The 9,015-nt window shown below is 67.1% G+C and overlaps 2 protein-coding genes across 12 annotated transcripts in view; one reads left to right on the top strand and one right to left on the bottom strand.

Annotated features, from left to right (window-relative positions):
- The window catches only part of LOC121660498 (Fc receptor-like protein 4), a 5,875-nt gene extending 946 nt beyond the window's left edge, over window positions 1-4,929 (top strand). Inside the window, exons 2-12 of one of the 9 annotated variants that reach the window (XM_042019864.1) lie at window positions 160-260; window positions 982-1,250; window positions 1,339-1,572; window positions 1,836-2,102; window positions 2,183-2,461; window positions 2,982-3,251; window positions 3,343-3,645; window positions 3,801-3,884; window positions 4,355-4,376; window positions 4,461-4,531; window positions 4,603-4,929. In XM_042019864.1, coding sequence (XP_041875798.1) covers window positions 160-260; window positions 982-1,250; window positions 1,339-1,572; window positions 1,836-2,102; window positions 2,183-2,461; window positions 2,982-3,251; window positions 3,343-3,645; window positions 3,801-3,884; window positions 4,355-4,376; window positions 4,461-4,531; window positions 4,603-4,709 — 2,007 coding nt within the window. In that variant the 3' untranslated portion in view covers window positions 4,710-4,929. Of the gene's footprint in view, window positions 1-113; window positions 261-981; window positions 1,251-1,338; window positions 1,573-1,835; window positions 2,103-2,182; window positions 2,462-2,981; window positions 3,252-3,342; window positions 3,646-3,785; window positions 3,885-4,354; window positions 4,377-4,460; window positions 4,532-4,602 lie in introns of those variants that run through there. The other 8 variants (XM_042019863.1, XM_042019862.1, XM_042019861.1 and 5 more) reach the window with 8 other exon arrangements.
- A 149-nt stretch (window positions 4,930-5,078) lies between these two features.
- On the bottom strand, window positions 5,079-8,881 carry LOC121660500 (cilia- and flagella-associated protein 45-like). Of its 3 annotated transcripts, none has more exons than XM_042019872.1 (8): window positions 8,676-8,881; window positions 8,213-8,383; window positions 7,954-8,132; window positions 7,564-7,693; window positions 6,867-7,216; window positions 6,102-6,295; window positions 5,697-5,921; window positions 5,079-5,621 (listed from the first exon to the last, which is right to left on the bottom strand). In XM_042019872.1, the coding sequence occupies exons 1-8, from the start codon at window positions 8,871-8,873 to the stop codon at window positions 5,428-5,430; spliced, it is 1,641 nt and encodes a 546-aa protein (XP_041875806.1). In that variant the 5' UTR covers window positions 8,874-8,881; the 3' UTR covers window positions 5,079-5,427. The 3 variants fall into 3 exon arrangements, with proteins under 3 accessions (XP_041875806.1, XP_041875804.1, XP_041875807.1); XM_042019873.1 differs by having other exon boundaries at window positions 5,449-5,621; window positions 6,867-6,980; window positions 7,070-7,216; window positions 8,213-8,764; XM_042019870.1 differs by having other exon boundaries at window positions 8,213-8,764.
- Window positions 8,882-9,015: the final 134 nt, after the last annotated feature.

The following is a 9,015-nucleotide window of genomic DNA, read 5'->3' as shown; positions in this document are numbered from 1 at the left end:
CCACTGTGTCCCACCGTGTCCTTGCTGTGTCCCCACCGTGTCCCACCGTGTCCCACCCTGTCCCCAGCCTCTCCCCACGCCGTTGCCACACAGCCTCCATCCTGTGTCCCCGACACGTGGGACGAGATGTAAATTCTCTTCCTTCCCCTTCCTCTCAAGAGCCACCACCCAGGGGACAAGTGGCCCCGGCAGTGTGTGACAGCCAGCCCGGGTGGCGGGGGACAGCGGCATGGCCGGGAAGGTGACACTGCTGCTGTGGGGTGAGGCAGAGAGCGGTGGGGAGGGGACACCGGGGGGCTGCGGGGTCCCCTGATGTCCCAAAGGCCAGCGGAGCCAGTGGGGGACAGAGCCAGTGTGGCCCCGGTGTGACCGGGCTTGTGGGGTGGCTGTGGGGACAGGGATGGGGACAGGGATGGGGGGCAGGGATGGGGACAGGAATGGGGACAGGGATGGGGACAGGAATGGGGACAGGGATGGGGGGCAGGGATGTGGGCAGGGATGGGGACAGGGATGGGGACAGGGATGGGGGGCAGGGATAGGGGGCAGGGATGGGGACAGGGATGGGGCAGGGATGGGGACTGGGATGGGGACAGGGGGACACTGGGCCTTTGGGACCCCCACACCACCCATGGAGACCCCCACCCTTGGCTCCGACATCCCCTGGGACCCCCCAGTCCTGGGATCCCCATGTCCCCCCCATGTCCCCACCATCACCCCCGTGGGGCAGGGATGCAGGGTCTGGCACCTTGGGGCTGGGGCAGCTGTGGGGACAGGGACAGGGGGACAGGAGTGCAGGGACAGGGACAAGGGAACAGGCACCATGCGGATGGGCCGTGGGGACAGAGGCCGTCGGAATGGGACCATGGGGACAGGGCCATGGGGGTGTGGCCGTGGGGCTGGGGGGGTGACCTGTGCCAGCACGGGGGGGCCGTGGTGTCCCCGTGCCCGGGCTGGTCACAGTGTCCCCGTGTCCTGCCTCAGCCCGGGGTGGCCGCGGTGTCCCCGTCCCCGAGGCGTCCGTGCCACCTGGATGTGGCGCGTGGGCGGCTGCGACGCAGCGCTGTCCCCTGGGAGCCTCTCCAGACCTGCTGGGGACTGTCCCCGAGCACTTTCCCACAAGCACCGGTGTCCCCACGGGGACAGCTCGGGCACAGCCCCACACCCCGCCCCCGGGTGCCGCTGTCCCCGCGGTGCCACCCCCACCCAGCCCTGTCCCTTCTCCCTTCCAGCCCAGACCCTCGGCCTCGCTGGTGAGTCCTCGGGGGGATGCCACGTCCCTGCCCCGATGTCCCCATCCCGCGCTGGCCCTGGCAGGCTGGTGTCCACTGTCACCCGCAGGCGCCCAGACCACCCAGCTCCTCGTGCAGCCCCCCTGGACGCCGCCGGTGCTGTGGGACCGGGTGACACTGACCTGCCAGGGCTCGGCCACCGCCGCTGCCACCACCTGGTACAAGGACGGGCAGCGCTGGTGGCAGTTGCAGGGACCCGACCGATTCCGTGTCACCGAGAGTGGCACCTACCAGTGTCACAGACCCGGCACCGGGCGCAGCCCCACCGTGAGCGTCTCCGATGGTGAGGGGGGTTGGGTGTCCCCAGCCTGGCACCCGCGGGGTCCCCGAGGGCTCTGGGTGGGCTCTGCTCCATGGGTCACCCCCCTGGTGTGACCAGAGCCCGTCCCCTGCACACGGGGACATCCCAGAGCATCCCAGGGCCAGCGGAGCCCCGTGTTGGAATTGGGGACCCCTGGTGCGCTGGGTGTGACCCAATCGGGGCGTCCCGGTGCCGTCGGGACCCCACGGAACCCCGCGGTGTGACCGGAGCACCCTGTCCCCCAGACTGGCTGGTGCTGCAGGCGCCGGCGTGGGCGCTGCTGGAGGGGGACACGGTGACACTGCGCTGCCGGAGCTGGAAGGACAAACCGGTCACCGAGGTGCAATTCTACCGTGACGGGAACGATCTGGGGAGGTCCCCCTGGGGGACCGAGCTGTTCCTGTCCCCTCTGCAGCTGAACAACACCGGCCGCTACCGCTGCAGGGGCCGGGTGAAAGACTGGATGATACAAACGTTGACGGTGTCGGAGCCGGTGACGGTGACAGTGCACGGTGAGCACCCCACCGCCGCCACCCCGACACCCGCACAGCCCCTCCCCGGGGACTCGGTGTGACCCCCGTCTCATCCCCAGAGCTGTTCCCGGTGCCGGTGCTGGAGGGTCCCCCCGAGCCCACCGAGGGGTCCCCCCTGAATCTCAGCTGCCTCAGCACCCCCAGCCCCCTGCGGCCCCGAGCCCCCCTCCTGCACCTCTTCTACCGGGACGGGCGGTTGGTGGGGGGCCCGCAGGGGTCCCCGCAGCTCCTGCTGCCCGCCGTGGGGGTCTCCCACTCGGGGAATTACAGCTGCGAGGTGCGCTCCGAGTGGGGGGCCGTGCGGAAGAGCAGCGCCCGGCTGCGCGTCACGGTGCGCAGTGAGTGCGGGGATGGGCGCGGGGAGCCCCGACAGCCGCCACGGGACCCCTGCCTGGGCACCCCCAGCCCTGCCTGGGGACCCCCATCCACCCCTGACACCTGCCCCGGGTCCCCTCATCCTTTCTCGGGTCCCTCCCCAGGTCCCCCAGCCCTGCCCCAGGTCCCCTCATCCTTTCCCGAGTCTCTTCCTGGGTACCCCCATCCAGCCGGGTCCCTGCCCCCGGTCCCCCCATTCGTCACCGGGTCCCCTCACCCCTCCCTGGGTTCTCCCCCACCCCTCTCTGAGGTCCCCCCACGGTCCCCAGGTCCCACCATCCCCGTCTGGGCCCCCACACCTTCCCTGGTGTCCCCCCCATCCCTCTCCAGGTGTCCCCTCCCTGAACCCCCCATCCATCCTTGGGGTCCCTTTCCAAGCCCCCCCCAGCTTTGCGCCCCCCTCTCCCTCCCTGGGGTCCTCCCGCCCCTCTCCAACCCTCCCCGCGTCCCTCACTGTCCCCTGGTGTCCCCCTCCCCCCGCAGGGGTCCCGCTCTCGGGGGTGTCCGTGTCGGCGCAGCCCCCCGGGGCACAGGTGGCACTGGGGGACCGCCTGGTGCTGAGCTGCGCGGTGGCCGCGGGGACAGGTCCCCTGTCCTTCTCCTGGCACCGGGGGGACTCGTGGGCACCGCTGGGCACCGGCCCCCGCCTGGAGCTGAGCCACGTTGGGGACAATGACAGCGGCCACTACCAGTGCCGGGCCAGCGACGGGGACAGCGTGGCCGAGAGTGTCCCCCTGAATGTCACCGTCCTGGGTGAGCGGGACCCTCAGGAATGGGGTGACCCCACCCACCACATCCCCATCGCCCCTGGCCAGGTGCCAGCCCCGTCTGTGTCCCCCCGCAGTGCCCGTGGCCAATGCCACCATCAGCCCCGGTGCCCTGGCACAGCCGGTGAGCGCAGGTGACCCCGTGAGCCTGCGCTGCTCGGTGCAGGTGGGCTCAGCCCCTGTCACCTTCACCTGGCTGCGCAACGGGCATGAAGTGGCCCGGGGTCCCCTCCTGGAGCTCGGCGACGTCCATGTGGGACATTCCGGCACCTACCAGTGCGTGGCCACCAACCAGCTGGGACAAGACGGGCACCGCGTGTTCCGGGCGCTCAGCCCCGAGCTGGCGCTGGCGGTGACACCGCGGGGACGCGGGGACACAGGTGGGGTCACTCGGGGTCACTGCGAGGGGCTCGGACCGCCGGGTTGGCCCTGGCGGTGACACGGAGGGGACAGGGCACAGGTGGCACCACCGGGGGTCACTGTGGGGGGCTCAGCCCGCCGGGTGACCCCGAAGTGTCCCCTTTGTCCCCAGCAGTGGCCGCAGGGGTTGGCGGGTCCCTCCTGTCCCTGGTCCTGCTCGTGGGTGCCGCCGTGGGCTGGCACCGGTGGCACCGCCGGGGTGGGTGACAATGGGGGCACAGGGGATTACAAGGAATTTTGGGGTATTTTGGGGGCCTTTTGGGGGTCCTTTGGGGGTTTTGAGGTCCCGGCGTTGTTTTCGGGTCACAGAGGGTTGGGATTTTAGGGGGTTTTTGTGGGTATTTCGGGGCTTTTTGGGGGCGCTGGGGGGGTCCTGGGTGGGTTTTGGGGTCCTGGGGACGCTTGGGGTTGCAATGGGGTTGGGATTTCAAGGACTTTTTGGGCTTTTTGGGGATTCCGTGGGGGGTTGGGGATCTGGGAGAATTTGGGATATCAAGGAAAATTTGGGGTATTTAGGGCTTTTTGGGGGGTCCTGGGTGGGGGTTGGGATTTTAGGATTTCTTTTTGTATTTCGGGGCTTTCTGGGGGTGCTCGAGGGGATTTTGGGGTCCCCTGAGGGTGTCCCCAACCCCTCTGACCCCATTGTCACCCCCTCCCTCTTTCCTTCAGCCCCCGGGATGCCGAAGGACAGGTGAGTGGGGGAGGGGTCTGGGGGTGTCCCCGTGTCCCCAAACGCCGCCCCGAGGTCACCCCGTCGTCCCCATTGTCCCCACAGGACCTCCCCGGTGCCCCCCGAGGAGGGGGAGGTGTTTTACACCTACGTGGTGCCCACCAAGAGGCCAGGGGGTGAGTGCGGGGCTGGGGACAGGGACGTGGCACCCGCGGGTGGCACTGGGTGGCACCGGTGTCTCCTGCAGGGTCCCCAAGTGCCACCCCCGAGGCCCCCCAGGTGACCTACGCGGAGCTGCCGGGACCCCGCTGGCACCCAGGGGACGGCGGTGACATCTACGAGAACGTGCTGTGACACTGGGGTGGCACCGGGTGGCGCTGGGGGTGGCACCGGGTGGCACTGGGGGACGCCGGGATTGGGACTAAACCGGAGATTTTTGGTGAAAACGGCAGAAATTTAGGAATGGGATTCTCCGGTTTGGGGCTTCCCCTAAAAATCCCTTCTTGGGAGGCCCCAGAAATCCCGAATTTTGGGAGGAAATTCTCCCGGAAAAGGGAACAGGATGAAAAATGAACGGGAAGGACAAAATTAAGAATAAAAATGGAAGAAATTCAAATTTTCCAGGGAGATTTTCCCAATTTTGGGGTTGCTTCGGCTTCTGCTGGATCCGTTTTGGCATCCCCCCATGACCCCAAAATTGAGGGGGATTTGGGTTAAAAAAGGGTTTAAAATAGGGATGAAAATGGGTTAAAAATAGGGATAAAACCGAGAAAATGTGTTTAAAATAGGGATAAAAAGGGTTTAAAAGGGTTAAAAATAGGGATAAAATGGGGAAAATGGGGACAGAAATGGGTTAAAAATAGGGAGAAAATGGGTTAAAATGGAGATAAAGTGGGTGAAAACAGATAAAAATTGGTTAAAAACATGGATTAAAATGGGTTAAAATAGATTAAAAATCGGATTAAAAATCGATGAAAACTGGGTTAAACTATGGCTAAAACCGGGTTAAAATACAGATTCAAAAACGGGGCTAAAAATAGATTAAAATGGGTGAAAAGTGATAAAAACCGGGTTAAAAATAGGGATAAAAAAGGGGAAATAGAGGCCCAGATCCCTGGGGAATAGGGCTGGCATCAGGAGGCGGCAGGGTTGGCATTAAGAGGTGGCACGGTGGCGCCCGGGTGGCATCAGGAGGCGGCAGCGCTGGCCGTGGCCCAGGCTTTCCTCTCCACGCGGGCACAGTATCTGTCGGGCACCCCGGTGTCCCTGCGGGGGTGACAGGGGAGGTGACACAGGTGACGGGGGAGGCGACAGAGGAGGTGGCACCGCCGGCCCCCGCACCTGAGGCGCTGCAGCTTCTGCTGCCCGATCTGTGCCAGGCGCTGGCAGCGCTCCCGCGCCTCGCGCAGCTGTCGCTGTCCCTCCTCGATGGCCGCGGCTCTGTCGCGCTGTCGCCGCTGTCGCAGCTCGCGGATCTGTCCCCGCAGCGCCTCGGCGTGCTCCCGCCGTGCCCGCTCCCGCCGCTCCTGCTCCTGCTGCTCCCGTGCCAGCTGCTCCTGGTGGCCACTGCGGGACAGGGGGTGGCACGGGGACGTCGCCACGGTCCCCTGGTCACGCCTGGCACAGCCCCCGGGCTGGCACTGGTGTCCCCGGCACCACCTGGTCACACCCGGCTCCGGGACACCGCCGCGCCTGGCACAGCCCCCGGGCTGCCCCCGGCTGTCCCCGTGCCAGCCCGCGCCCCACCTGAGCAGGGTGAGGAAGTCGCGGCGCTCCTGCTCCAGGTGCAGTGCCAGCTGCTGTCGCCGCAGTGCCACCTGCTCGCCGCGCCCGCGCTGCAGCTCCCGCGCCAGCCCCGCCCGGCGCCGCTCCCGCTCCAGCTCCCGGCGCCGCCACGCGCGTTCCGCCGCCTCCTGAGCGCGCTGTGCGCGCAGCGCGTCCTGCGGGGACACCGGGGACACCGGGGATAGCGACAGGGGACAGCGCCGGGGGACACTGGGGACAGCGCCGGGGACACCGGGGACACCGAGGATAGCGACAGGGGACAGCGCCGGGGGACACCGGGGACACCGGGGACAGCGCCGGGGGACACCGGGGACAGCGCCGGGGGACACTGGGGATAGCGACAGGGGACACTGGGGACAGCGCCGGGGACACCGGGAACAGCGCCGGGGACACCGGGAACAGCGACAGGGGACACTGGGGACAGCGCCGGGAACACCGGGAACAGCGACAGGGGACAGCGCCGGGGGACACTGGGGATAGCGACAGGGGACACCGGGGACAGCGACAGGCTGCCCTGGGGACAGTGCCAGGCTGCCCTGGGGACAGCTCTGGAAGTGCCCGGCCCTGGCGCTGTCCCTGCTGCCACCGCTCCGGGACATCCCCCGACGCGGGGGCAGAGCCCCGGGGTGGGGACAGAGCCCCGGGGTGGGCACGGATTCCCCGCGCCCTTTGCCGGGCTGGGGACAGGGGTGGTGGTGGCATTGTCGCCGCGGCGGTGCCACCCACCCGCGCCTCCTGCCAGCCCCGGTCCCGCTCCTGCATGTCCCGGAGCCGGTCCAGCTCCCGCTGCCGCTCCCGCCGCACCCGCGCCCGCTCCGCCTCCAGCGCCGCCTCGCGCTCCTGCGGGGACACCGGGGACACGGCCACCCGCTGGGGACAGGGCCACAGCGGGGGACAGGCCCCGGGAGGTGACAAAGCCCTGCCCTCACCCCCTTCAGCCGCTGCTCCTCCAGGGCCCGCTGCTCGTCGCGCCGGTCGCGGTCCCTCTCGCGCTGCCGCAGCCGCCGGTTCTCGCTGTCCGTGCGCCTCATCTCGGCCCAGAGCTGCTGCTTGCGCCGCTGCTGCCGCTGCCAGGCCTGGGGACACCGCGCGGGGACACGGACCCGTCAGCCCAGCGCCCCGTTCCCAGGGGAATCCCATTCCCTGGCACCCCAAAGCCCTGGGACTCCCATCCCTTGGGATCCCGCTCCTCAGGACCTTCAACCCCCGGGAGCCCGGATCTCTGGGATCTGCCATTCCCTGGGATCCTCTCCCTCCTCCTCCTCCTCCCTCAGGCCACGGTGGCTCCTTGTCCCCTCCCGGCGATGCCACCACGTCCCCAAGGTCACAAGAGCCCCGATCCTGCCCCGCGCTGTCCCCAGCCTCAGTCGTGGCCGATCCAACCCTTCCGACCCCTTCCCAAATTCCCCCTGGAATCTCGCACCTCCCAATCCTCCCTCTTCATCTGCTCCAGGCGCTCCAGGACCCTCCGGCCCTCCTGGAATTTCTGCTCAGCCCTCAGCGCCCGCTGCTCCCGGTGCTGCTCCATCTGCCTGAGCACCTCCAGCCTGGTGCTGGGAATGAGGGAGTGGAAAATGCAGGAAAGAAGGGAAAAGAAGGGGAAATGGGGAAAAAAAAGGGAAAAGGAAGAAGGGAAAAGAAGGGAAAAGAAAGGATAAGAAGGGAAAAGAAGGGAGAAGAAGGGAAAAGAAGGGAATAGAAGGGAATAGAAGGGAATAGAAGGGAATAGAAGGGAATAGAAGGGAATAGAAGGGAAAAGGGGAAAGGGAAAAGGGGAAATGGAAAAGGGGAAAGGGAAGATGGAGCCGCGCACCTGATGAGCTCCTGCTTCCTGCGGCGCTCCAGCTCCTCCTGGAACTCCAGTCCCTTCTCCCGCTCCGCTTCCATGATCCCGTTCAGCCGCCGCTCCTCCGCCGCCAGCTCCTCATGGATCAGCCGCTTCTCCGCCACTTGATAGTCCAGGATCGAGCTGCACTTGGCGGTCAGCAGCAGCTGCGGGACACCGGGGCATCGGGACACCGGGAAGGGGAGCGGGAAAAGGGAAAGGGAGAAGGGCAGCGCTCCGGCCCTACCGAGTTCAGCTCCCGCATCTCGTCCTCCTGCTCCAGCCTCATCCCGGCCGCCCGCTCCAGCAGCTCCCGCTTTTCCTGCTCCATCTCCTGCTCCAGGTCGCTCCTCCGGTCCCTCGGCTCCCGCAGCTCCTCCCGCCTCTGCTCCTCGCTCCGGGCCTGGCTCAGCGCCTCCTGCGGGGACATTCCCGGGGATCCTGGGGAAAATCCCGGGGACATTCCCGGGGCCCTGGCACGGCCATGGGTGCCCCTTCCCACAGCCCCGGGCACCCACAGAAGGGTGGCATCCCTGGGGACAGTTCCAGGGATCCTGGAGACCCAAAAGGCTGGGGACAAAAGCGGGGACACCCTGGGGGAAGCCACCACCCCTGGGGACATGCAGGGAATGGGAAAAACAGGAGGAGCAGGAAAAGGGGGAGTGGGAAAAGTGGGAGCAGGAAAAGCAGGAAAAGCGAGAGATGCCCACGAAAGCCGCGTCCTGCCGGGATTTGAGGGTCCTCAGCCGATCCGCGAGCTCCGCGACCGGACCCTGAGCCTCTTCCTGGATCCGCTCAAAATCCTTTTTCCCAATGATGAGAGAGGCCGGGGGCCTCTCCCGGGGAATTCTGGTGGGGACAAGGACAGGGGTCAGGGGCACGGGGACAGCTCCCAGTGTCCCCTGCATCCCCAAATCCCACCTGGGTGGCCAATTATCCTGAGTCCCCAATTCCCCCTGAGTCCCCAATTCCTTCCTGGGTCCCCAGATCCCCGCAGGGCTCGGCCCGGCCTCACATGAGCTCCCGGACCATGTCCTTGGTGATGACCCG

Source organism: Corvus kubaryi, unplaced genomic scaffold, assembly GCF_017639235.1.
Source record: "Corvus kubaryi isolate FWS band 111438036 unplaced genomic scaffold, C.kubaryi_AGA036_p1.0 36334, whole genome shotgun sequence".
NCBI classification, from domain to species: Eukaryota; Metazoa; Chordata; class Aves; order Passeriformes; family Corvidae; genus Corvus; species Corvus kubaryi.
Note: the sequence above shows the minus strand (reverse complement) of the source record. Positions and strands in the feature narration are given on the sequence as shown.

Coding starts and splice junctions, on each gene's coding strand:
- LOC121660500 (XM_042019870.1), bottom strand. CDS start 8,587: ATGTCCCCAGGGGTGGTGGCTTCCCCCAGGGTGTCCCCGCTTTTGTCC. Junction 5,922..6,101: donor GACTTCCTCACCCTGCTCAG/GTGGGGCGCGGG, acceptor CCTGTCCCGCAG/TGGCCACCAGGAGCAGCTGG. Junction 5,622..5,696: donor CAGAAGCTGCAGCGCCTCAG/GTGCGGGGGCCG, acceptor TCACCCCCGCAG/GGACACCGGGGTGCCCGACA.